The sequence below is a fragment of the Euwallacea fornicatus genome, chromosome 22 (genome assembly GCF_040115645.1).
Source record: "Euwallacea fornicatus isolate EFF26 chromosome 22, ASM4011564v1, whole genome shotgun sequence".
Lineage (NCBI taxonomy): Eukaryota > Metazoa > Arthropoda > Insecta > Coleoptera > Curculionidae > Euwallacea > Euwallacea fornicatus.
Genome location: NC_089562.1, coordinates 2135610 through 2163327, shown reverse-complemented (window position 1 = coordinate 2163327; position 27718 = coordinate 2135610). Strand labels below are relative to the sequence as shown.

Sequence of the window (27718 nt, the reverse complement as noted above, 5' to 3'; positions counted from 1 at the left end):
CAATTTGCTATTGGCTGAAACTTATCAACCCATTTGAGCTCTTTACATAAAGTCCAAAGTCCGTACGTGACCTATTCGAAACAGCCTATTTTCAGTATCTAGGGAGTGTTGTCAAATAGAGCAAAAATTCTTAATTTTACCTGTTTATGTTTTTTCTGACAAGTTCTTTCTAAAAATAGAAAAAGCTGTATGATGAGACAATGAAATGGCAAACTATTGAGGGAATTAAAATGAATCTTAAATGGTGCTATTAATAAAAACTAATTATGAAATTTCAGATTTTTACAAATTAATTAACTCCGCATGGTTTGTCCCAGTTAAACTTGGCAACAGTGCGAATTAAGGTTATGTCGTGCTGGCGGTTTTCGTTTTGTGTCATTATTTGTGTTTTTAAGAGACTTCTTCGTTCATTTTCTAATAAACTTTATATTTCTAACTAGAAATTAAGTCCTAACTTATCAACTAGCCATGCAAGCACTAAGTTAAATTGTAAAAACATTCCTGACAATCAACCTCAAGGAAATCTTAGCGCGGTTTCTATTCTTCCAGAATACAAATTGAGGCCAATTGTTAGGCGATTGATTAACATATTATTTTAATTGAGTTAAATTAATTTCAAATCACAATTGTTCTATGGTATATTTAGCGGTAAACGTCTTCAGTCAGTGGGAATAAACACAAGAATAATAATTGAGCAACTACATTTAATACTTGAATTTCTGTAGGGAGTGTACTTACGTGGTAAGTATGCAATACTTGAAATCTCTATTATTAATCTTTTTTAGTAGCTTTAACAAGTTGAATTTTATACTGGATATTCCTTATTTTCATATCAACATTACCAGACGTGTTTTCTCATATATTTTACTAAGGAAAAGTTCAAATGAATGTTCACAAGGGTTTAAATTGTTTGTTGCAGGGTATTGTAATTATTATTTTAAAAATTTTCTGAAAGTATTTGAGTATTATGCATTTATAAGATATAAACATTAGAAAAGTTATTCTATTGCCCTACTAGTAGTATCTTTGCATACACAGCCTTTAATATTTTTTTTGAAACAGTGGCATGCCATTAACATTTATTCATTGGAATATTTTTTAGTTATTAACATAGTGAATCATACATGAAAATGGTATTATATCTTCTTCATTAGATATATTTTTCTTGGTTAATGCAATAAACTTTAAGTATTTCATTTAGCAACATTAACAAATAATTTTGAAAACATAAATCTACTTATTCTGAGAAAAATGGGTTTTCCAAAAATTACATTCAATAATTTTAAGAGTAATTTTGGTTCACATAAATAAATCCTTACTTATGATCTTAATTGGGGATAATTAAGTCTTGAGGAAGATTTTGATGGGACTAGTAATTTTGCATTTTTAAAGTTAAGTGTTAAGTCCCTTATTCTTGGACACCCTGTATAATTAAAATTTTTACCACTCTCTTATTATTATCGGCCATACCACTTACCCCTCAGGTTATTCATTTTGCTCATTAAGGTGAAAAAATTGTCATGATTTAAAAAAAGTTGAAATTGCTTTGTATGGCAGAAAAAATCCCATTCATGCTGAAAATCATGTTACTGATTATTAAACTAAGTAGTCATAAACTACTATGAATTCTGATTATGACAATACTTTAACGCCCTGTGTATCGAAAATTAAACATTTGTGAACTCAGGTTTACAGAAAAGAAGTCTTATTTTGACCTCAATAGTACGGCCCTAAATTTTTTGTACAAAATTTAGATCACCCTATATAGTTCTCTTATAGAAACGTGATTTACGCAAGTTTAAATGCTTTGATAATAAATTATGCAAATGACATCTGTTTAATAAAAGCGATAAATTACCATGACACATTACAGGACAAGTTCATGACCTGTCTAGTATTTGAATATTGGCCCGTACGTACAGTTATCTCATGGTCAAAATAATCATAAATTACAAATTATTTTTATAACGATTTTTAATGGTTTTAATTTGCCACGTAAAGTCAACACAAATTAGAATTAAATTATACATCAAATTTACTTATAATGGAGAAATTACTATTTTTACTAATCTTATAGATATAAAAACTTATAAGGCATAAATGTTTACATAAGAAGACCAAAACATATTTTTAAAGGTACTCTCTAAAGAAACAAATAAGCTACATTTTTGCATTGTACCACTTAACCCACAATATTTAAGGTGGTAACAATACAATGTAGGTAATTACTTCATTAGATTGTTGTTAACTTTCAATTACTTAAGTGTCTCTTAAGTCATGTTTTTTAAAAAATTGTTTTGGGTTGTAAAAGCCTTGAGCAGCTATTAAACAATGTCATTATATTCTTGCCTTTACAGAGGTTTAGGCGTTAGTGTTAAATCATCACTTTCAGAGGGGTAGCAGTGTTGGGGCCACCACATGGGTTTCGACGACGTTATTCCAGTGTTAGGTGATTTTGGTAAATACCAGAAAAGGATCTATTTTTTGTTATGTCTTCCCGCCATTACGTCAGCGTTTCATAAGCTTGGAAATGTCTTCTTATTGGCAGAACCACAATACAGGTAAATAAAACTCCCAAGATATACATTTTTTTAAGTGTATATTCCGTAATTCTGTAGTGTTCTGGTCAGTATAGTCATGAAATGTGGCCATAAACAAAAACTCTTCTTATTCACTTTTATTTGGAATTTATGATAAAAACTTCATTAAAATTTCAAGGTGTAGACGTCCAGACGAACCATCCGACGCTCCCTACAACCTCACAAACCATGAATGGGAAAAATGGTACCCTGTCGGTTCTTGGCAAAAGAAATTTTCCTGCACGATTCGATCTGCAAATATCACTACACAATGCAGTGAATTCATATACAACTACGATGATTATGGGTATACCACTATCATTGAGGTATGTAACATCAGACATTATAGGTGCAAATCTCCCTTTTAGTTTTCTGCCACAAAGATCAAGTAATATTTGTTAAGAGGGGGTACAGTATTTATCCGTAGACAAAATTGGATATTGACAGTTTCAAGTAATACTCTTTGAAACTGTTATCTTTATCTACATGAAAAGTTTCAGAATTGTCAACTTGACTTGACAACTAAAGAAGCATTAGGTGATGCATTACCGTGGGTGTCAACTAATTGTTTAAGTTAAGTTGTTCTCATAACTCGTCGGGAATAATTTAGCATTTACAATACATTTCAGTGGAATTTAACATGTGAGAAGGCCTACCTTATTGCAACTGCCAATTCCATGTTTATGGTGGGGGTCATGTTGGGGTCTATTATATTTGGGGAAGCCTCGGACAGGTGAAAAAACTCTCTAGTTAAAATCGTTACTCAATACTTGTATATCCATAGATTGGGTCGAAAAATTACCTTCTTGATGTCTTCAGTAATGCAAGTGGTTTTCGGAGTATTAGCAGCATTAGCCCCTGAATTCTGGACATTTGCAGTAGCAAGAATGTTAACTGGGGCAGGTGCTTCTGGAGTATTTTTAGTTGCTTATGTTATGGGTATGCAAGTCCTATTGCTTTTCTAGAATTGACTATTCGTGGAGTTTTTTAGGATTGGAGATGGTAGGGCCGTCGAAGCGTCTTTTAGCAGGAATGGTGGTTTTTATCTTTTTCTCCGGAGGTTATGTTTTAATAGCGTTGTTAGCAAAATTGTTGCCCAATTGGAGACATTTGCAGCTGGCTCTAAGTCTTCCTGGAGTTATTTTCATCTTTTACTGGTGGTAAATAAGCTCCATTTTTTATCATTCCTTGCTCTGGTATACTGATTTTGAGGTTTATCCCTGAGTCTGTCAGATGGTTGCTGTCGAAAAATAAAGTCACCGAAGCTAAAGCAGTGATTCAAAAATGTGCTAAAGTGAATGGTGTGACCATAGAGGACGCGAAGCTGGATGAATTGCTACAGAAGGGAGAAGAGGAGAAAAAAAAAGAAAACCCCAAAATGACCGCGTCGGTTATTGATTTATTTAAACATTCCAATTTACGTAAACGATCTCTTATTATATTTTTCGATTGGTAAGTCCCAATTATATGCTTAGTTCTGATAATTTGTGATATTTTTAAGGTGTGCCAACAATATAACCTACTATGGTTTATCTTGGAATACCAATAACCTAAGTGGAAACCCGTATCTCAATTTTGTTATTTCCGGAGCAGTGGAAATTCCTGCCAATATCTTTATTTTACTAACTTTAAACCGATGGGGAAGAAAGAAAATTCTTTGCGGAAGTATGATTGTAGCAGGGGCCGCGTTGTTGACTACTATGGTTGCACCTACGAGTAAGTTGCTCATCATTTTCATAAATAAAATTTCTCCCCAAATAGTTGGATTAATAGTACTTTAAAGCACTTGGAGAAATATTAGATACAATTTTTTTCTTAGATTCGGATTGGCTGACAGTAGTATTGGCCATGATAGGCAAAATTTCGATTACAGTCAGTTACGGAACTGTCTACATATTCTCGGCTGAACAATTCCCCACTGTAGTGCGAAATGCGGGCCTCGGGGCAAGCTCGACATTTGCCAGACTAGGATCCATCGTTGCCCCATATATCAATATGATGGTGCGTTCTGAAAGCCTCTATTTTATCCAGAATATCATTGTTTTAAATCTGGTTTATTAGGCACGGATATGGAAACCTTTCCCTCTGCTTGTTTTCGGTTCGTTAGCTCTAAGTGGAGGTGTTTTATCGCTGCTTTTACCAGAAACTCTGAATAAAAAGTTACCAGAAACTTTGGAGGAAGGAGAAAATTTCGGAAAGTGAGGGTTTTTAATGAGCTTTAAATGAAATTTTCTGAGTGTTTGTTTTAGAAAAACAAAAAGGCAAATATCTCTTCTTAACGGGATTCAAGTAATAGAAACTCCAAAAGAGACAGATAAATCTCCCAATGAGGCCGAAAATGCCGATTCCACGTTGCTGCGTAAGAGAGACGTTTCCAGTGAACAATTGTAACTTAAATAGTAAGTTTCCATCAGATTTTCTTTTATTTTTAAAGAATTAATTTTTCATTCATCAAACTCAACCCTTATTTGATTTGCCGCCTATTATTATAGGTTTTAAGGTTACGAGTTTATTTACCTATTGAAGCTGTTTCCCGTTTTTTTTTTGCAATATTTTGAGCTGTGTTTCTTAAAAATGACGTATAGTGATGCGGGATTAATGAAATTTATTACTAAAATATTCTACGGTTTTTTTGTTATTACAACGATTATGTGTATTTAAATTTCAATTTACAAATAAATCTCTATTTACAATATAATCTTGTATATCATACTTCCATTCACCTATAAACATTTGAACCTTCTTGTTAATTATTTTTCTGGATAACGAAAACCCATATACATATAAGCTTAATAATTTAGTAAAAAAATCATAAAAATGAAGACACAAATCTATAAAACTCTTATGTACTATTGGAACATCTATATTCTTTTATCCAACTACCAGATCTGTTGATCTTGCTTTTCCCATTGGTCGAACCATTAGAGATTTCGTTCGAGGCATGCTAGTTAAACTCGCGGTCTGCAACAAAAGAAATTTCGGCTTACATTTTTGATCAGATGATAGAATATTAATTGCGCATTGCATGCATAGTAACAAACAAAAACAAATAGGTACTTACCCGGTGTTCTAGAAAGCCAGAAAGCCTTTTATGGACTATTTATATACTGAATATTTACATATTTAATAAGGTGACGATTGATATTTACGTTCGATATAGAGGAATTGGAGAAATGTTTCCGTATGTAAGTAACGTTTGTACGTAATATAATATGTAATTTTAAATAAAGAAGTAATCAACAGATATCAAAAGTAACAGTTTTTAGCTACGAAAAAAATGTATTCATCATAGTGTCAAGAATTTTTATGAAAATTTGTTTATCGAAATATGAACAAATAAGTTAATAGCGGATGTCTTTGCTCTTTAATGTTAGTCAATAACATCAAGCTGTAATTTTTCTAAAAAGTTTTCCTAGGGATTTTTCGAAGTATATATATCTATACTTCTTTGCTAATAATATCTGTTTTTTCATTGTTGCCTTCATGTTAAGAGGTGGCTTTCGGAACCTTTCCCAGTGTTGTTCGTACCTAATATTTTATATAATTAGTTTTGTGCTTTACACAATAAATGCACCATATACCTATTAGTTGAAGTTATCTATAAATGCTTGTAAGAAATGCTAAAACTGACCAACGTGAGGATACGTTCTTTTCAGTTTATCACAGATAAATGCACTGCCAAACACACCAAAAAAGCGAATTAAACTGCGCAAAAAATCACCAAATTCGTAAATATTTTCAGCGACAAAATTAACGATTTTTTGTACAATTTTTTATTCTGATTGGTTACGTCCTTTCGCACACACCATTAACTAAGCCCATTTTACATATTTAGTCTGCAAAGTCGACTGCCAAAAGGGCTTTAATCAGTATGTTAACCAATAACAAAAATAAAGATTTACCAAGAACAATCACATCAGCAGCTCTAACGTCGAACGAGTCGCCCAATCCGATTCTTACCCGGTACGTGTTCACGTACTTTCCTTTATTAAAGAAATAGATATTTACCTCCAAGTTGCGGGGAGTGCGGTACTCGGACGCGTTCCTGTTGATTCCATGATGGTAAGGGTTGAATTTTTGTGAATTGCTGTGACTTTTCAACGAGGACATTTGAAGCGTGTCCTGACCGCGCCTTTTTGCTTTCCGATCGAAGAAAATCTCCTTGAAAGTCGTACGGAATTTTTTCGACATAAGACTATAAAAGACGAAGTTGCAGGCCGCGTTTACAGTCAGTAAAGAGTTGAAGACGTTCCCTAAAACTGAGAGAAACGTGCTCCTAAAGCTGCTAATATCAATTTAGTAAATACCCACTGCTTTGAATGTTCTTCTGGGTTTTTGTGAGTGCCGGGTAGAAGTTATAGTAAATCAAATACGAGGCCGTAGGTGTTTGGCATATGAGGAACATCACTACTACTGCAATTAGCATTATTGTTATCCTGTTTTCGTTTGATATTGATGACGAGCCCTCAGTCTGTAGTTATGAGAAAATACTAATGATGATATTGATACTATTTATGGAAAAATTGTTACCTGTGAAGGTTGAGTGTTGGCTCTTGTCATAGTACTTCTCTTCTTCTGAGACATATAAACGGCATTAATAAGGAAGCAGTTGAAGGTGGCGATTAACACCAAAGGGACTATGCCCCAGACCAAAGCACTGTACCAGTACATAAATGAAGTGTAATCTCCATTTTTTCCAAAATCAGTATTCTCTACATCGACATACCATTTAGTGATGCAACATTTCCCAGATTCGACATTAGTGCTGTTACTCTCAGTACTATTTTTGTCCTCATCTTCCCATACTTGCGGCAAAGCCTTCTCCAAGGTTCCATCGATGTCGTTATACAACGCCCTATTATTCGCAGATCTAATCTTATCGCTTGGTATCTCCAAGATCTTCTGAGGTCCTTGGTAAACATAGATTATGTGAGGATGGTTTCCCGTGCAATTTCCTATCACACTATTTAAAGCTTCCGTTAGATTCGGATAAACCATGTAAGGCTTTCCACCGGCACCGCTGGGGTATATCAAAGAATTGTTTGTAGATATAAGATGGACGGATTTGGCACTGGAGTCTGTGGAGGTCCTATTTCCGGAAGTAAGTTTGCTGGAGTTGGTTTGGCACTTGAAACACACTTCTGTATCGTTACGTGTTAATTGGTACTCAAAGCTTGTAGTAGCAGTTGTGAGCAAACAGAAAATGCACACTATCACGATGATAGTTTTGGCGCGGTTTTCAGTGCAGAAATATTTACCCTTCATGGGGTGGCAGACTGCTATGTAGCGCTCGATGGTGAATGATACAGTAAGCCACACTGAGGTACTACCTGAAAAAAGTGTAGGGATATACAGTGTGTTCCGCAAAAGCGCAGAGTGATACAAACTTCTGGAAAAGTGGAAATTTTTCGAATTTGGAATTAGAGCAAACTTGCACATATTTAAAATATATTTTCAAATTTATAGATTTTTTATTGATTTCGGAAATATTCGCAAAACTCATAAAAGGGTCAAGTAACAGTTTCATGGTCCTTGAATTAACAAAAAAAAGGCCCAACTTACTTGCAGCGTCGCACAACCAATGACTAATCCCATAAAACCTCCAAAACAGCTCGTATTTCCTGTCGTGTATGTTATTGTAATGCTTGAAGGACAATAGAAATACAAAAAACAAATAAATTATATCAGCAATTCCTAGGGCGGATAGGTAGATATTTGTGGAAGATCTCATGCGTTTCCTAAATAAATAGTTTAATTTGTAGGGGATTCACAAGAGATAAGGAATATTCTCTACCTTGTCAGTACCTTAACTGTAATGATATTTCCAGTTATGCCGACAACTACCATGATAGGAACCAGGACTTTTTGGAACCAGAACCTGGAGCCTTCCAATATGATTTCGGTTGTGTCATTGCTCATTTTCTATAAAAAAAATAATGGATTTCACTTGAAAGCTTCAATGTTTCTTCAGCAAGTTTAATGTTCATTGCTCTAGCTTCGTTCACTTTGCAGTTCTCACAAGGCAATTTTGAATCACTAGTGCAATTAAGGACAAAAAGACACCTGGCGTCCTTTTTTCCGGTGCCATTTTGGCACCCGTACAATTATGAATGTTTCGTTCCCTTCGTGCTTCATTTTCCAGACTTCCGAAGGTTTCTTTTTTTGTATTACTTTAAAGAGACGTTACAGTGGACAATGTCCGACAAAACGAGTAAAATATGACGATGAAGGTAAAAGTTTACCACCGAAATTTCTAGGGTCAGGTAATGGGAAAAGCCGCAGTGGATGCCATTTAAAAGAGGAACAAAAAGAAATGTGGGTCATTGATTCGATTGCACAGGGTGTTGAAAGTCCTTCCATTTGAAGGCAATTTGGTGTTTTTTATCAGGGCAAAAAATTACCTTTGCAAAAGAAATTGAAGTAGAACTATTTTCACTTACAAAAAAAATTCGGTGTCAACAATCCACCTCCTTAGTCTTTAGGGTTGCCAACTTTTACATAAACTCATCTTGATGAGTATTTGATGACTTTTTCGAACATCTTAATCTAAAAAAAAAAGAAATATTTCCCAAAGAAAATCGATAGCTACTAAAGGGGTTCAATATCACAACAACACGACTGCCTCACTAATTCCCCAATAAATTCCTGAAATCAATCAAAATCCCGTTTTAGCGCTCTTATTAAACCGTCTAAAATTAACAGCCTTTGTAGTTCTGTAAGGTCCATTATAATTATAAATGCTTTCATAACGAAATGAGTATTTCGGTCACACTTTACGTTTACTGGCTTATTAACATGTTTATTGCTCTCCTTGTAATATTAATTACTTACTAACATGTTTATCAGTCTCTGTGAATTTTCTGATTCAGTGTCCATGTGAATGCATTAAAGTCACTCGCTATGGCATTAGCACCGCATAAATCAACAGCTGACTAATAGAAAGTGACCACGTACCCAATAAAAAAAATCGTTAAATTTGATTTTAGATCAATAATCAGTGTTTTAATTTTCAACACATGACGAAGGTTTAAAAAAGTAAGGCGGTCGTAAATATATAAATAAACTTTTAAAAATGTTGTATTCAGAGGCATTCCAATGTTAGAAATGTTTCAAATAAATCGATATTGGGCATACGAGCTAAAAAATTAAGATAAAGAGTTAGTATAAAATTATATAAAGTGTATATAAAGTTATAAGTAAGGGTAATTTAAGTTTTGTCTTGACTCAACAAAAAAAAAAACATTTTGCCAGTTCGTATATGATTTTAACTCCGATTATCGAAAACTCTTCAAGACCCTTTACTAAATTATATTTTTAATCACTTTTAAATATTACATTAAAGATCCTTCGGAAATATAATTGAAAAACGTTACTAAATACTTCAAATTTTGTCGGGGCATATGAGAGTAATGTAGATTAACGAAACGGCTTTAGATCTCCTCACTAAATCGCGTGTTTTAACGATTCTTACAGATCTAAGATTCTCCGTAAAAATAATTGAAAAACTTCCCCGATTAGTACAAACCCTGTTGCGGTATATGAAAATAAGTCTCCTTAATAAAACGACTTCAGGTATCCTTGCTGCATTACGCATTTTATTGCAATTTTTATTGAAATTTACGCTCTTTAAAAAACCCACTGAAATATACAAATTTTACCGGGTTTAACGTATTAATACCGATTAATAAAAAATCTTCGATTTTCTCAAAAAATGAGTCAAATGAACCGTCTTTATGAACTCTACATAAGACCTAGCAAAAACTGCGTTGTAATATCTCTCTTGCCGTAAAAACAAGTTACATTTACGGGGATTTAGGATCTCGACTACAACTCGAAATAATCGATATGACATAAAATCAGCACCTCAAAAATTTCAAAACTCTCCAGTTGAAATCTCTGAGGCTCAAATAACTCAATTTTGGCCACTAGAGATCTCGAAAGCTATCGATGTCTCGTCGTGGGTTGTGATATCACCTACACTTTCAGTGATGGAGCGTCACTTTAACATGTTTTTGGCGATTTTTATATGTGCACTCAAACGCAAATGACTGCGGCCGCACCTGAATCTAAAGGGGCGTGAGGCGCACTTCGGTGTGAACACATGGATTCGCTTTAAATGTTGCTTAAGTAGAGCGTGAGCATTGTCATTATATAAAACTGCTTTTAAAATATTCAAATAATACTACTCTACTTAAAAATCCAATTTGAACAATCTTTTTGTCGAGACTCTTTCAAAGTTATCCCACATCTTGGAAACTAAAATACATAGGGCGGTCACTAAGGGTGTTCCGACATTTAAGGAGCTGATTTTTTAGATTGTTCTAAGGCGGAAACGTTATATTGGCATATGTTCTGGAATGTGTCGTTTCCGAAATACAGGGTGTTAAATATTAAGAAAAACAAAATATTTTTGTATTTTGAAAACAGTGTAAGATATTTTATTGAAGCTCAGTATACCTACAGAGTAGTCCAAACAGTGTGTTTCTGTTCTATGTTAAAAAAAATGGTATCATGTTAATTCTTTTAAGGGAATGGAGGGACGCCACTGATATTTTCCAAATTAGATACGTTTTTATAAATAACCGATTTAAAATACACCAAAAATGTTTCTTGTATTTTTATGACACGATAAGTGGTCTTAAAAAAAAGAAAAACGTGCCTCGTTGAAAATCTGAATCGTGAATATTCAGGTTACTGGATAAATGGGGGAACAATAGACTAAAACCATTCGTGGCCACCCAGATCTCCGGATTTGAATCCTTTAGACTATTTTCCGCGGGGACATTTTAAAAACAGTAGTTTACACCAGTTAATACTGTAGATCATCCAAGACATTGTATAGTGGAGTTTTTTTGGGCAATTCGCAATCCCCTGGTATTTTTTAACGTGTTGGAGAGTTCATGAGAAAAAAGATACGCGCATGTATTGCAGGAACTGGTGGTCTTTTTCTACAACTGTTACAATACATCCAATTTAAAAAATACCAGCGGCGTACAGCCCGTTCTTCTATGAGAATCAGCATGGTAACCCCCCGAACATTTATGATTACAATATTAATTCACGCAAGTTCTTTAAATAAAAGAGAAATGTACTATTTGATATACTGTCTGGACATGCCGAGTTTTAGTAAAATATTTTGAGCCATTTTGAAAGTACGAAAAAATATATTTTATATGTCTTAATATTTAACACCTCGTATTTCGGAGACGACTCATTTTCTAAGATATACTTTTATATAACGTTTTTCTCTTAGAACAAACATCAGAGAGAGAGAATCAGCTTCATAAATATCGGAACACCCTTAGGGGTCACCCTGCATAGAGCACTTCAATCGATTAAGATTAATTTGGTTTATTTAACAACGCAATGGCTCTTCGGGTTTTCGAGATATCGACGCTCAAAATTTGAAGAGCGGAAAACGTGAAGGGCATGCTCTCCTCCTCCTCCTCTCGAAACTAACGAAAATTTCGAAAGTGCCGCAGCCCGGTTGATCGCTTTTATCGACAGATCTAGATACTAATTTGACCCGGGATACCTTCATTGAGGCGCTGGAACCTTCACTGCGAAATTATTTTCAAATTACGAAAATTAGTACGGAGGCATTTTACGGAGTGAACGAGATAGAGCAACTTGCCCAGTGCAGGCTCATGGAACTCACTGAGGCGGTTTGTCGGATCTATTTGTTGAGCGCGATTGCTCTTCAAGTTCCTCGTGCGAGGGCTTAAAGTTAGTAAAGTGGTTAAAACTGGGTTCCTTTCCCTTTGGAAAATATCAGGGAGGTTTCGAAACTTTTCGGATCCCGCTTATCGCCTCAACGGACCGAGATGGATCCCGTGCATTGCCGCTTAATAATTCTGAATAACTTCATTACTGTGAATCTCACTTGGAGCATTCTGCCAACATTAACAACGGAAAACCTTCGAATTGTATAATATTATTGTTTCCCACGGTTTGGTGTAACAAAACTAAACGAAACAGCAGTTCCAAAGAAAAATCACCTTGGCTGCATATTCACACTGATCCTTAGTGTTCTAGTTAAGGTAGGTTTATTTTTACCTATTGCTAGCGCCAATTTCACTATTTTCGATTCACCTTTCTAACGTGTTTTGAGCTACGCTCAACGAACAACTCTAGTTCTGCAGCTGGTGCTTTTTGATGATAACAATCCAACACTAATGGGCCAGTTTCGGTCAATTAAAGTTGAACTCGCTGACACCAAAACCATTAATTTTTCGTAATTTTTTTTTGCAGCAAAAGAAAATTCCGTCGTTTGTGAATACTGTAACGAAATCGCTTATTTAGCCGACGACAACGGACTAAAATCCAGAGGTGGGAAATTCAAATCTGCAAGCCACGGGCGACGCTTTTAATTTTAGACTGCCAATGTTACAGGACGATTTTTTTCCTCGTTCGATTTGCCAAGTTTTTGTTATGAATACGGCCTCTCATTCATCAACGGAGGATCATAATGTATTGTCCTGTCGTGGAGCTAATTTACCGTCCTAAAAAATACTCCGTGGGTAAAAACAGCGTATTTCATGATTTGGGTAAAATTAATCGGGTTCGCGTTAACATCGATTTCTACGCACAAACTGGTCAGTTTCAACGAACAGCAGATGTTTTCTAACCGAATTACATCCCTTTGATCGCCTTGAAATTCAAAACTTGATTTTGTGTCTCACGGATATATGGGCTTCCCGTTGCGTTCCTGTTCATGTAAGGGGCCCGACGAAAGCTTTGTACTCCGATATTTAGCATTTAAAAAGTAAATACGTACGTAAAAATGCTCGGGCCCGTGGACTTTTGTGATTCTAGGCGGACAATTCTTTATTCTATGTCCAACCGTCCAACTCGAACCCTTGAACGGGGGTGACAGTTCTCCCCAAAATTTTTAACGGGAGAGGGCGTCGACTGACAGCTTATTTCAAAGGTAATTGTGCCACGATCGCAACCGCCATCTTTGAAGCCGTTACCTTCGTTGGTGTGACAGCTTGTCAAAATCCGTCAGGAAAACAATGAGTTCATCACAGTAAGTGCTGCAGACTTCAAAATGAAGGTAGAAAGACCTTTAAAAGTGCAATCGATTGGACGGAGGCGGGCTTCACCCCTCAAATTTAAAGGGGTGCGTTTCATTTTGTGTCCTTTTTTCTTGTTAAAAAGGTGGGTAAATGAAAAAATATATATTTATTACATTTATGATCAATTCATTAAATACTGGCGCTGGCCTCCACTTACCTTCACACAATAAAATAAATTTTGTTCATGGCGTTGCCTTACGTAACACTTCAGGCGTAAGCGTTCGTGAATTATACGATTAGGGCTGAAACTCACCTCCGGCAAAACGATTCACTTAATCACACGTTTAAAGGTCGTTCCGCCCTCGTTTTGAAGTCCGCAGCTCTTGTTGTGGCAAATCCATCATTACCTAAAAGCTTTTTTCCTCGCAGACTTCGACAAGCTGCCATATCAACGGGGGCAACGGCAGTGACTGAAAATTTGAAAGCTACAACCACGGTACTTGACCCTTTGAAATGAGGTATCAGCGGACATCCCTTCCCGCTAGAAATTTTAGGGGTAAACTGTCACTGCCGCCCAGGGGGTTGAAGTTGAAGGATTGGAAACGCAATGAAAAGTTTTCCCTCTCGAATCAAAAGTCGACGCGTCCGAGCGGTTTTACACGTTTTTCTTTAAATATTGAAAATCGACGTGCAAAGTTTTCGTTGGGTCACCCGGTATAAGCATGATTCAATTACAGTGCGATGGATTCTAATTCGCGCCCATGTCTTTTAAATTAGCTTTCATACAGCGTGTGCTATTTGCAGACTATAAATTAGTATTTTTTACGATTGTAGATATGCATTAAAATGATTGACGGCTTACAGCTGAATGACTGCCTTATTAATAAACAGTTAGATGCTAATGCAGCCACGCAAGTGCCTTCGCGTGGAAAATAAATTCAAAACCGTGTCAAATTGGCTATTTTTTTCTTCGATCTAATTGCGAATTCTCTATTAATACTCCGAAATATCTGGTTTAATTTCGATCAACTGAGCTTAATTGAATCATTAAGAATATATGACTTTCAACAAATATTAACATCAAACAACAATCGTCTAATAAACCTGAAACTGGGGATTATCCGTCGGCGTGTTTTTTTGGAAGTTTTTTAAAGCCGTAAACAAGTGGCAATACAGACGGAAATGCGGAAAATGCTTCGAAGTTACGGTCTATATGTCCATAAATCCAAAGTTAAAAATATCCGTTAAGTAGATAATTTACTGCTACAGCGCTTTTCGGGCTTACGCAACTCGAATTTATGATACTGAAACTTATAAAATTTCAAAGCCATTTTGCAGAAATACCACTCGAGAGTTATTATTATTATTATTATTATTATTACTATTAAGGAAATGGGCAATTTAAGTTGTTACTGCAATCCGAGATTCTGGTGGGTTTTATTTAGGGTAATTGCTCCTGCGACAGAAAACCTAAATTGGACTGCGACTGCAGGAATGGTAAAAATCTGAGTCATTGGCAGACTAATTTCCGGCCTAGGCAGCTAAACTGGCTTCCAAATACACTATAAGACGTCTTTAGGCGCCAGGTGAAAACCGTCTAAAAGTAGCACATCAGTTTCGTGTTTTAGACGAATGAAATGTGTCCACTGCCAAATGTACATAAAACCAAAATTATATGAAGACTTTGAGCCAAAACATGAGTTTTCCGACTAAACCGGTCGAAAATAGCAACAGTTTGTTCACCGCATATTTTTTACACCTCATACAGATTAATTTTGTTTATACATGCAGAAAACATTGCTCCAAGAGCGGTGTCTTCCAGGTTTACGAGCACATAAGTTTGACGGCAAAATACCTTTTTTTATTTTTTTATGGCCGCGCTGGCAACGGGGCCCATTTAACTACCTTCCCATTGGCTGCAATCCGACAACCGTCGCACAAGGGCGCTTCACGCTTGAGCCATCTGTCAATGTTAACTGCTGATAGCAAAATTGCCAAATTTCTCATACGATGTGGGAAATTCCCGGTAATTGAACTTTCTAACTACCTGTTTGGATGTGGGTGCGGCTTTTAATCTCATACGTATTGTGGGTATGTCCCGGCAGGAATAATATTTATTGTTAATTGCCAAAAAACTCGTAAGATTTCGTGTTGCATCATCGAGATTAAATGAGATTAAACTCCTCGAAATGAAAATAAACAGAACAAGCACGCGAAATCTTACACTTTCCTGGGTTGATGTTGCTCTTCCCGCATGGGAGACTCTGACATGACGCTGTTAAATTAGGGCTCCGGTGATTTTCGGTGAGTAACCACGTGGTGAATTTGATTCAGAATTAACACGGTGATTTACGGCATTTACATATTAATTCCTTATCATTCACGGAGCCATGATTACACTAATAGAGACTTTCTCGGATCCAAGATCGTCATGCTTGGATGCTTGCGCACTTGATTATGTATTTATTTTATTTGTTTGGTGCTAATAGGAGAAAGGCATCATCGATGCGCCATGAAGAAATTGAGTTTACGTATAAATCCGCATTGTTCAACCCAATAAGGCGGGCAAAACGACCACGTATTATACGGTTATGTTCAAATTGCGTTTTTCCATCGTTCGACGTGTAAAAGCGAGGAAATTTCACCTTCGTTGAGAAATCTGACCGTGAACTTCACCACCCAAAACCTCTCCGTTTTCAAGAAGAATAAATTGAAATTCTGATACTCTTAAAAAACATTTTTTAATAACCGTATTACCTTTGCGGTGTCATTAGCCCAGAGACTTACATTCAATATGCGACCTAGTTAAGATCCCTGCAGCGGACCCGCAAGTCATACCATGGAAGCAGTTTTACCAGGCCCAAACGCTAAAGGACATTTTCCAAATTAAAACATCATTTAGCCATCAAAGTGAACATTCCATTACCAATCCATAAAACTCCCCACTTGAACCCCCAAAAAGCTTTCAGTGGTCGCTCTGAAGATATTGGTCATTTTCCATCTCTTCATCGCTCCTGGGCTTCTTCAGACGGTGCGAAAACTGCGGAAGAAGAAATACCGAAGAAGCAAACCGTGGGCAAAAAACTGTTCACTCGAGGTTTCGTTCTCGGTTACGATCATCATCCATCGGTTGAGCAGTTGCTGGTGTTCATTTCTTCCAACTGTCTTCGTCCGGATTTCATCGCTAAATTTGGAAAATGAACAAGGTAGCCAGAGTCGCTTAAAATATACTGAAACTGAAAAATATCAATGGGTCATTTGGGGCGTGAACATGAGGAAGCCGTTACTGAAACTTGGATAAAATTGTGATTGTTGTGATTTGGGATTTGCTGGATTTTTTTAGTGGGGTGCTCGAGGATTCTCGATTATCTTCAGTTTCGTTTGGAAGATTCTTTAGGTAAGAGTTAGTTAGTAAGTTCAATACGTGTTCATCATTTATCAAAGCACGATTTCTTGTGACAGCTTATTGCCTTTACACTTGAGCTGGAAGCATACCTGGCTTTTCTCTATGCACGGTGCCCCAACGAAAAATGCCCACCATCACTGGGTATATTGTTTGATGATTTTTTTAATGAAAAACGTCAAAACACATGGAAAAAGGCCCATGTGAATGATTGTAAAATTATTTTTTAAACCTTTTCTGAGTTGTCCATTCTGGGAAGCCACCCTTAAGATTATTTTTAACTGGAAAAGGAGGTGTCTCATATGATGTCTGGAATACAATTCAGTACTCTCTATGGTCATATTTTCATTTTTGGGTCCTTCAGGGTGTCCCAAATGCTGTTTATTATTATTGCTATTATGGCATTATACATTATTGACATCTTCGAAACGGTGTCAGATACGAAGCTAATTAAACTAGAGAAAAATTGCCATTTCTTAAGGTTTTCAATTTTCTATCCTAGATAGCACTGTCGGTTAGTACTTAGTTTTTCAGCTGTTAAGGAAACATACAACTGGTCGAACACTTTAATTTTTGTGCAAAACTACGGGTCTAATAAAAAAAAATCTTGACGCCTGGCATTGAATCTTTTTAAACACGGTCCTGGATTTCTTACCCGTAGAGTGAAGCCCGTTTAATTTGTAACGTATCAGAAGCATATAATCTTCGAAATTGCATGGGTGAAAAATCCACAATCCGTACTTTAAACCTTCTTTAGAATAACATTTTCAATGTCATTATGCTACTAATTAAAATAAATCATTACTAAGGGCGTTCACAAATTTTTATAACTCTTTGCTTTACAAATGTTTAAAATGCCATCGTCCAGGCCAGGGGCGGCGTTTTGTGCACGTTAGCATTAACAACCCCTCATCAAGTTCATGTGGGGAAAATCGGGTGAGCAAGTAGGATAATAATAAGTGCCATTTTTGCCGATCCAGCAATTTCTCTTAAAATGATTTAGAAATTCGCGCAGGCCGTTAAGATGTGCCCGTACTTTGTTGAGAATCAGCAAAATTTATAATCATATTAAAGTGAAGATCTTTCAACAAATCTTACAAAATGCGTGTGAAAAATTTAAATATAACGTTCTCGTTGAAAAAAAGAGGATCTACTATTTTTGAATCCAATATCCTAAGCCAAATGTCGATTTCAAACATTTCCTGTATTGCCGTTTCCCGGTGAATGTGTTGATTTTCCTGTGTCCAATAATAATGAATATTTCTGTTAAACTAACCATTAACTATTTTCATCAGGCCGTAAAATATTTTGGCAAATAACGGAATCTTACCATCTCCGCTTTAAAATATATCGACAAAACATCCTTGTCCGGTAATGAATTAATTGTAAATTTCGAATTTTTCGAGAGTGGCACGTTTTACGTTGATTTCGATTTAAAATTAACATCCGAACATTTTCGAACATTTTTCTAACGAGCATACTCTAATATCAAGCATTTAATCGCAAAAATGAATTATGATTTAATTTAATTCTATGCCATACCTGCTCAACGCACTCAAATCATCTTCAGCATCCACTAACCTCGCTGTTAAATTGCTTTTTTTTTGAGTTAGCAAAAAATTCATATTCTCTTGAATTATTTTTCCTGTTGCGAATTTTGGTAAATTTCAATAGCCGTTTTACTACTATGGAATTATTTGAAAACGTGATACGTTTGTTTTTTAGAATGAAACTTACATTTTTCTGCGTTAATATTCTGAAAAAACTTCTTCTAGTGATCTTTGAGGTTGAGCGTTATTTTTTACCCTGTACTGATGATTAAAAAAAAAAGCACGATGCATGAAAACCAATTGAAGTCTTTCCTGGAAAGTTCTGTGCTGACAGTAATAGGATGGGAAAATTCGGATACCCTGTATTTAATAGTCGAAATAATATCGAAAACATCGAACGAACCCAAAATTCAGTGTCTTTATACGTGAATATACGAATAAAAACGATACATTTAAGACTGAACACTGATAAAGATGTATAATTTTTGCGAAGTTTACCTCCCAGATAAATTTGTCAGTATTTTGATCTGTAGGTCCGAACAAAGTACATTTAAAAGCAGAATCCAGATAAAAAACCCTAATGTGTCTGAAATTGCCGACAAAAGTGATACGTGTGGCAAACTTAGAAAATCCGTATCAAGAAGTGTAAATTTCCCAATTTTATTCACATATTAGGAACTAAATAACCGTAAATTTACAATTTTTCTTAACTTTATATGTGTAAAAAATACATAAAATTTTATCTAGAATTCACCCTTTGCGCCTTTTTTAACCGACTTTTACTCAGAAAATTTATGTCCTTGACGTTAACAAAAACATATATTAAGAATTCAAAAAAATTAACAACAGAGTGACGTAAACTAGCGCGATAGCGCGTTGACAATAACCGAGCGCCGCTTTGGCCTTGGCAGTAACCGAGCACCTTGACAGTAACCGAGCTCCCCTTGATCTTGACAGTAACCGAGCCCCCCTTGGCCTTGACAGTAACTGAGCATTCTTAAGTTTCAAACCAGAAGGAAAAGGATAGGGGGCATCTTTTTTTGTTTCGTATATTTAGAAAGAGAGAAACCGTGTAATATTGCTTCTTTTAGGGGGGATATTTAAAATATTATTTGGGAAATTGAAAGGTCCGAACATCGAGACAAAATTGAGAATTGCATGGCAGAAGAGAATATTATTTAAAATCTGTGCTCACTTATTCCAATTTGGGATTAATTTATTTAGACAATGTTTTTTCGTACTTCAGCAGAATTAAGATGTTTTACCAGTTGCCACAGAATTCTTGTAAGCTATACGTACAATCATTCAACCGTCTACAGAACGGTACAATGAATTCTTGACAACCTCTGTAATTCCGAACAGTTAGTATTCCCGTAGTTTATTTATAAGGCTAAAAAGACGTTTCACTGAAACTTTATCTTCCAACAGAAATATATGGGATCGAGGACGGATGCAGAAAATTTGGCCCGTTAACGAAATCTCTCACCGTTGCTGGAATACCGAACCACATTCGACTTAATGATAATAATGTATTAGAGGAAATATCGAGGCATAAAACAACGTAAAATGCAGGTCAACTTGCACGGCCGTTGTACAAAACAGTGTACTTTCCATAAAATCTGACTCATAATGCAGAATTTTAATAACATGACTATATTAGCGTAAATAATTAAAAAAGAAAGTTTCTCCACGATAAAGTGGGCGAGACCTATATCGGACATTCCACGAACCTATAAAAAGTAAAGTGTAGCTGGAGCAACAGTAAAATGCACTCAACGGAAAAACAAATCGGTCCCTAAAAAGAAAGTTCCAGTGAGAATTTCTTGGAGTTATCAGAGCGTACCATCGAGGCACGGCTTCCTGGTGCCAGCGAATGTAGGTCAATTAGGCTCAAGGTAACACCTTCACCTTGACCACAGAGAAAAGTATCTGATCATCGCCGCTTAGGCTTGCCCACAATACATTGTATGTACCGTTAAAGCGTTGTTTGATCACCCACTATTTGTACATGCCGAAAAGTCTGCTTTTCGCAGGATATGTCCTGAAACTGGTTAAGGCATCAGATTAACGGGAATACGTGGATCCACTGCATAGGCTGACACACGCCACTGTCCACCATCCATAAAACCGATCTAGCGGTACCGAAGAACCGCTGGCGGTACCAAAACAAAACGAAAAAACGTGTATTCCACGAGCGCGTCTATTTGCATAGGCCGTTACACTTCTTGCAATAAGGAACTGGCCTTTTCAGAACTATTCGACACTAATTGTTGCTTTTCGAAATTGTCACTAGGTCAGGCGAATTTTATTGCCGCTGACCCAGATGCCATTATGATTATAATTATGATACCATACCACTTTACATTATTTTCCTCTTATAATCACATTTTTCTTCTTGCAGATCTGAATAAGAGACAATGGAACTGAAACACGTTTTGCTAACGATCTTAAAAATTGTAATATCGACATGGTTGGTGCGCCAACCAGTCCCCTATTACGCAAAAGGGGCGATTTTAATGGGTGGACATGTAGACAACCAGAATTACACTGAACCAACCTCCTACGACGAGTACGACTACTCCGAAAGCACCGAGATCTCGAAGAAGATGGTAAGTTCTTGACAATGTGGTGTGGTAAATCTTTAAATCTTGCAATGATTCTTACAGGATCACTCGGAGAATATTCCGCACCCTTCGCCCTTGGTTTTGCCAGGATACAATCTGCCTGAGAATATTTTCAATCGGGGAATGCCGTTTTATGCAGAAAAAGACCCTTTAACTGGCAAAGTCGACTTGGAGCACAAATCTCCTACGTTGAAATCTGATGATGATACTAACTCCTATGAGTATATAGACGATGACGTTCCTTCAGACGACATTTACGACAAGAAAAATATCGATCGTAAAGATTCGAGTTATGGCTCCAGTCACAAACAAGCAGATATCAATCAATTAACTCCAAATTTTCATGACTTTCTTAATTTACCTGTGAAATATAACCCCAACAAGTACGTCTACCCGTTGATATCAAGCTCTTATGCCAGTACAAAGATACAGGGTAGTGTTAATAAATACCATAATCATAAAGACACATTTGGAGTTCAAAAACCCACTACCGCCAAGAGGCCTGCTTACTATTCTACCAGTACAACTGCGGCATATTTCACACCAAGGACTACCCAAAGGACTATGGCTACGACTCCTGTGAGCACCACTACAGTAACCACGAAACCTACAGCTGTAAAAAGGTTTCCTGAGTTAACCACTCCATCTATGAATATTTTGAGTTCTGGTATGTCTCATCCAAGTTTCACTGATGAATATGAATATGTCGATGAGGAAGTCACTATAGGTACCACAAAGAAATCTGTAATTTATTTAACAACTGACCGCAAACCTACTGAACCTACCACTACTAAAAGAGTGATGAGCTTATTTGAGCAGCTGTTTGGAGATTATGATGAAACGGTGACTACAACTGCAGCAACAAAACCAACCGTCAGCCAAACCACTACAGCTACGAGTAAATCACCCATTACAACAACTCAGGCTAGTTACCCAAATATTCATGCAGGGCCTATTGTCGAGTACAGTGATGATTATAGTGACGAAAATATACAGGACAATATTCCAGTTGAAAATAAGGTACATTTGACTAAAGTAGACGATTTGTTAAGTGTGGAGCCTTTAAATCCAGTAACGAAGCTTAGTCCTGTGAATAAGACTATTTTCGAAGAAAAAGGAAAAACTGAGAAAAAGCCTGTAAACACGAAGTTTTTCAGCGTCAAGCCTACCAATCATTATGACACCTACCAAGACAAAACAACCACAACTACCTCAACGACTACTCCTAGTCCCACCACATATAAACCAACTACTACAACCACAGCGGTTACTGCTACCAGGGTGACTTCTTTGCCCCTTGGCGAAAACCACATAAGCGCTCCATCCTTTAATAGAGATCCCATTATCGTAGCCACTCAGAACTTGCGAGAGAAACTAAACAGTGAAAAAGTGGCCCAAAACGCGCCTCCTCATCTAGTGGTAGAGTTGCCCCCCCGTCCGCAAGAGCACCAGCGGCCCCAGCTAGTTCCAAGTTCCAGCAGTATCCACATTGCTCCGGGCCAAGACACAGTTTCCTTTGTGGTGGGCCAACACCAAAGTGTGGGAAGTGCTGAAGGGGGACAATATGTAGGCACTGCCCTCAAAGAGAGCCCTTTTGATACTAAACCTTTCAGGCCCTTATATGGGCACGAGGCTACGTATACTAGTAATATGGATACGAATAGGGCGCCCCTAAATGTTGAAGCAGGAGGTAGTGCTGTGACTATTCAACCTATGCAGAACTCGGAAGCTTCAGTGGCAATTGGCACTCCAGTGAATCGAAGAAATAAAGTACCTGGTCAAGTCATGGACGCAAGTCTTGTGGATAATCAAGTGCAAATTCACTTCCCCAAGCCTGAGGGAGCAAAGATAGTATTTCCAGATGAGAAAAAGAAGGTTCAATCGAATTTAATACCTTCCAGGTTGGAAGGGCCGCAGCAAGAAGTTTTGAAATTAAACTCCAAACCAATGTACCATCAATTACCCAGTGATTTAACACCTCCTAAAGAAAACGATATTGGCGGGGTACCTCCTCGATACGGCCCTTCAATGAGACCTCCGTGGGACCCACGACCTGGCCACTTTTACACAGGAAAGCCCGAGTATGCGCGTCCTCCACGTCCTCATCCAGAAGTAGCGTATAAACGAATAGATAACCTTCCTAATATTCTACCGCAGTTTAGACCCAACATGAAGTACCACCACCCTATCGGGCCTCCCCCACCATTCCACTTCGACCAACGTTTTAACAGACAACCTTTGCTAGAGCGACCTTCAAACAGACCTATAGGATTTTTCGAGAAAATGGGTCCTCCCCATCCTAATGTTTACAAGCGGTACCCTCCAAAAAACATTCTTCGAGGCCCCCCGTTGGAGGAACGTCGCCCGAATTTTGATTTGGAGGAGAGGAGGCCCTTGGCCCAGCAGCCTCTTCAAAGTCTAGACGAAGGCCAAACCCCCATGGCTGAAGATAGGATTATGAACGTGGACCCGAGAAGGCCAGCGATGGGAAATAATGTTCCCGAGCTGACCATGTATCAGACACCTCCTAATATTAATGTTGCTAATAGAAGGCATGGTGATGGGGATACTGAGGTGGAGACGTTGCAGATGATACAAGCGAAAAATGAGAAGGATGTCGAAGGGGACAAGAGTGTTAAAGTGGCAGCGCAAGACTTAGATACAAACGGAAACAATAGCGATAAAACTATCTATAAAGTGTACCCAGTCAATACAGCGCCAACAATCGATGTAGATAAAAAAGAGGAGTTGGTAATCGGGAGTAAACTGGATGCCCCATTGCCACCTTCGAAAATCCATGAAAACGACTTCAACTACCAGCAGCAAGATCGCAATGATGCTCCAGTATTAAAACCTCACCCCAGACCCTCGGTGTTTCCCGGAAAATCCGACTTTCCTTACCCTCTAGAACGTCCTAGTGGCAACAAAAACCAGGGAATGGATATTAACTTCAATAATCAATGGAACTCTGTGAACGAATATTCAGAATCTCGGATCGTGTCTGGTGGGAAAATTAATTACGGTTCAAATCAAATATCAGCAACTCTCAAGACTTACACGGAAAAACCTATAGCTATTGCTTACACCCCTACTGAGCCCAATTTAAACGCTGACAAATATTCAATGCCCAATTATGGAAGCCCTGTAATTCCAGAAATTCGTCCAGGGACAGTCGACAATGCTGACACTGGGTACGAAGCTGCATTACGTATGCCTCAAATGCCCCTAAGAAGACCAGTGCCTCAAATAAATCACAAAATTGATTTGGACGCGGATTCGGTACCCCCAAAATTGGACTTTCAAGCCCCTTTTCAGGCCAGCGTTAAACTGGACGCTGCAACCAATCAGGGATGGTCGGTGGTGAGGGACAAAAACAAGACAACCACACCTGATGAGACTGAAGTCACCACTTTACCTTTGGCTACCACTAGTGAGTTTGATATAGAGAACTTCAAGCCGCAGCTCATTGGAGGGTTTAAGCCTTTATACAATTTACCTGATGGGGATGCCAAAAGTGAGGGGGAAGTTGCTGATAGGGAAGAATAATAAGTGATATATGGCACAGGTGTAAGAAGTACTGACTTTTATTATTAGTGGTGTTGTGTGAACTCTGAAAGTTAACCGATAGTTAGGTTTAGCTGTACATAGTAACTTCGATTTAAAATGGTGGTGTTTGTGAATTTGGGAACATGCCTGATGAAGTTTGAATTTCTAGAAAGTATCCAGCTCCGGTGGTAAGAGTGATGCATCATGTGAATCTTGCTCTCACTACTGAAGCGATCAACCATAACTTACGGTTTATTGCTAGAATCATAGGTTTAAGTAATTTACTATTAAATTATTTATTATTATTGCAAATTAAATTATTTTAGGAATATTATAAAGATGTGTGATTGTTTTTTTCTTCACCCTAAACCCTAAAATAGCCGAGCCCTACTTTTTACCATTTTTCAAAATTTGAAGCAATCAAAATTAGTCCAAATATCTCGGAAATTCGGGTATCAATGGCTTTAAAAATATACTTCATATTAATCGTCTCGATGAAATACAGAATCCTGCATAAGTCGGATTGTAATAACTCTATTAGTTTCTGAGATACGGGGTTAGGATGAGTTACCAATCTTTTAACTACCATTTTCACAATTTTAAGTGCCTCAAAAGGAACGTTTCTCGAATTGCGTTTCAATGGTTCCTAAATCAGTCCACGGCAATTGACTAAACCTTTCTAGCTTTGCACAAAAACCTTTCAGGCCTGCTATCTCGTGAATCAAATTGCCGTAAGCACTTGATCAAATTAACAGCCTTGATGAGCTCTACACGGTGTCTAGCGGTTCATAACTTTTAGAGATTGTTCAGTGCAACAATAGAAGATATTTGAGCATAAGAACTTATGTTTGGAAATGTTTCCCTAAATCTCTACAGCCTTATGAAGCTTTAAAACAATTATGTGCAAAAATGTATTTGATCAAGTTATTTTACTTATTGTCGAGTCGGAACTTCTGGAAAACGTCCCATTAAACCTTCGACAGCAAATGTGGCTGCAACACGATGGTGCGCCTACACACTTTTCGATTCAAGCCCATCTGTTCGGACAACATTGGATCGGTAGAGGTGGTCCAGTTCAGTGGCCCCCTGGGTCACCCGATCTAACGTCTTTAGATTTCTTTCTATGAGGACATGTGAAGCCTCTGGTTTATGAAACGCCAGTGGAAACAGAGCAAGAACTGACTGCACGAAGCACTGCGGCGCATTCGTGAAATCGTACAAAGTGATTATCAAATTTTTAGCGAAGTCCGCGGAAAGGATATACATGATTTACACAGATATGATGAGGTTTAAGAACGACATTATGAACAATTACTTTAGTTTTATTTTGTATAAATAAATTAAAATGAAGAGTGCTAAAACTCTATAAAAAAATGTGTTCACTTAAAGCGTCATAACGCCGCAGCGCCTGAGGAAGACATTTGCGGCCACGAGTTCTTACACTCAGATGTCTTCTGTTGTTGCACTGAACGATCCCTAGAAATATAATCCCATAGTCCTGAAACGCCCCGTATGAGTCAAAATTCGAATAATAATTCAAAATTCTCTCACTTATAAACTGTTACATTTGTCGTTTACCCAAATTACATATTCTGAAGAACTCTACGGCCTTCCCTTGTAAACTTGCTAATACACTCAACAGAAGAGTTTTCTTTTTGCATAAACTTCATTAGACGGAGTAACTTCGATGTCTATTTCTGCGATTTCGAAAGCAGACAATTGTCTCAAAATGAAATGAATTCCTTAAATTGCATTTTCATGGCCTCGAGTTCTCAAGACTCAACGCCAAACAGGGTTTTAACGTTTCTGTTAGTTTATCAAACATACGGGGTCACTTTAATTTCTGTTTTTTCCATTTGGCAAATGTCTCAGCAGGAAATTTTCTCAAACTGCGCTTCCGAGACCCCAGATCTCGGCAAAAGTAACAGAGTGCCATACAGCAGTCAACATAAGCTTATCACACGTTCAAAAAACTTTCACAACAGTAAAACACCTCACTTTTATGGTGTAAAATGACTGAGCCTTAAGACCTTTTGTTAGGAGTGTGATTTCTCATGAAACGTCAACGAGGGTTTTCGTCCGTTTATCTTTAGTAAAGCGTAAATTATATTCTGAGTTAGTTTTAACTGAGGGGCCCACTCCAACAACCTCTACTTGTGTTAAGGCGTTGTTCCCAAACAAAATAAAAGAAAAATTAAGCATGCGCAGGACCTGCACGTATGTGCGCAGGCTCTTTGAGCCTGCGCACGCCGCATTGTGATAGCTCTTGTAATTTCTGAGATGCAGTTTAACATCTTGTTTTATGATATTGGCGAGTTAAAATTGAAGCCGTCTCAACCTTCGTTTTCAAAAAGACTCATAATCTCCGAAAAAGAAATCTAGGTCAAACGTATCACCTGAATTAGTCGATTTATAAGAATCTTGTAACCAACTTGGACTGAAATTTTCCAAAGGGAAACTATTACAAGGATTTTCACTATGTATTCAGTGAAAATGACCGTCTCACATGCCATGCACCCTTAAAGCGAACAATTAAAACCCATCTTTTAGATTGAACAAGTACAAAATGACTCATGTGACAGGGGAAAATAAATGAGCCTCAGTGAAAATCGCATTTCAAAGGAAGCATAAAAACGCTTTTAGCCTGCCAGCACATATTAGGTCAGAAAGAGGACTGGACCTCGCCCATCATCACGCCATCATTTCTAAGAATTCCTGCCGACAATGCACTCTGGCGCCGTCGACTACTGTAAAAGAACACAGGTGATTATTTAGTACCTGTTCCACGGTTTCGGAAAAATACGAATGGTATAAGCCACCCACGCTTCTTCTTATCCCTCTTGCAAAACCTGCAGTGCAACAGGAACGGGGGACCGATTCCTCAGCCTGAAAAACAGCAATGTCGCCGGAGCTTTTCAAGTGGCGGTTTCGATTGGACACTTCAGGAATGCAACCGCGAGGACATGCGCAGTGAGCTTTTACCTACGCGCGCTGCCAT

At 37.4% G+C, this 27718-nt stretch overlaps 3 protein-coding genes across 10 annotated transcripts; 2 read left to right on the top strand and 1 right to left on the bottom strand.

Annotated features, from left to right (window-relative positions):
- The first annotated feature begins 348 nt into the window (after positions 1 to 348).
- LOC136346355 (organic cation transporter protein-like) lies at positions 349 to 5277 on the top strand. Of its 2 annotated transcripts, none has more exons than XM_066295436.1 (11): positions 349 to 741; positions 2393 to 2561; positions 2719 to 2905; positions 3209 to 3312; positions 3364 to 3518; positions 3571 to 3739; positions 3792 to 4031; positions 4081 to 4295; positions 4399 to 4580; positions 4641 to 4777; positions 4829 to 5277. In XM_066295436.1, exons 2-11 carry the CDS (start codon positions 2419 to 2421, stop codon positions 4968 to 4970), a joined length of 1674 nt encoding a protein of 557 aa, XP_066151533.1. In that variant the 5' UTR covers positions 349 to 741; positions 2393 to 2418; the 3' UTR covers positions 4971 to 5277. The 2 variants fall into 2 exon arrangements, with proteins under 2 accessions (XP_066151533.1, XP_066151534.1); XM_066295437.1 differs by having other exon boundaries at positions 2358 to 2561.
- Proc-R (Proctolin receptor) lies at positions 5248 to 12906 on the bottom strand. Of its 7 annotated transcripts, XM_066295444.1 has the most exons (9): positions 12578 to 12906; positions 9020 to 9125; positions 8374 to 8501; positions 8142 to 8317; positions 7306 to 7909; positions 7110 to 7236; positions 6891 to 7050; positions 6482 to 6838; positions 5248 to 5540 (listed from the first exon to the last, which is right to left on the bottom strand). In XM_066295444.1, the coding sequence occupies exons 3-9, from the start codon at positions 8496 to 8498 to the stop codon at positions 5524 to 5526; spliced, it is 1566 nt and encodes a 521-aa protein (XP_066151541.1). In that variant the 5' UTR covers positions 8499 to 8501; positions 9020 to 9125; positions 12578 to 12906; the 3' UTR covers positions 5248 to 5523. The 7 variants fall into 7 exon arrangements, with proteins under 7 accessions (XP_066151541.1, XP_066151535.1, XP_066151540.1 ...); XM_066295438.1 differs by having other exon boundaries at positions 7110 to 7909; XM_066295443.1 differs by having other exon boundaries at positions 6588 to 6838; positions 7110 to 7909.
- A 3671-nt stretch (positions 12907 to 16577) lies between these two features.
- LOC136346179 (uncharacterized) lies at positions 16578 to 25060 on the top strand. The gene is made up of 3 exons (XM_066295116.1): positions 16578 to 16994; positions 20952 to 21159; positions 21217 to 25060. The coding sequence occupies exons 2-3, from the start codon at positions 20968 to 20970 to the stop codon at positions 24718 to 24720; spliced, it is 3696 nt and encodes a 1231-aa protein (XP_066151213.1). The 5' UTR covers positions 16578 to 16994; positions 20952 to 20967; the 3' UTR covers positions 24721 to 25060.
- The last annotated feature ends 2658 nt before the right edge of the window (positions 25061 to 27718 follow it).

Coding starts and splice junctions, on each gene's coding strand:
- LOC136346355 (XM_066295436.1), top strand. CDS start 2,419: ATGGGTTTCGACGACGTTATTCCAGTGTTAGGTGATTTTGGTAAATAC. Junction 3,313..3,363: donor TTTGGGGAAGCCTCGGACAG/GTGAAAAAACTC, acceptor GTATATCCATAG/ATTGGGTCGAAAAATTACCT. Junction 4,581..4,640: donor CCCCATATATCAATATGATG/GTGCGTTCTGAA, acceptor CTGGTTTATTAG/GCACGGATATGGAAACCTTT.
- Proc-R (XM_066295438.1), bottom strand. CDS start 8,498: ATGAGCAATGACACAACCGAAATCATATTGGAAGGCTCCAGGTTCTGG. Junction 8,318..8,373: donor ACAGTTAAGGTACTGACAAG/GTAGAGAATATT, acceptor CTATTTATTTAG/GAAACGCATGAGATCTTCCA. Junction 6,839..6,890: donor CCAGAAGAACATTCAAAGCA/GTGGGTATTTAC, acceptor CGTTTCTCTCAG/TTTTAGGGAACGTCTTCAAC.
- LOC136346179 (XM_066295116.1), top strand. CDS start 20,968: ATGGAACTGAAACACGTTTTGCTAACGATCTTAAAAATTGTAATATCG. Junction 21,160..21,216: donor CCGAGATCTCGAAGAAGATG/GTAAGTTCTTGA, acceptor TGATTCTTACAG/GATCACTCGGAGAATATTCC.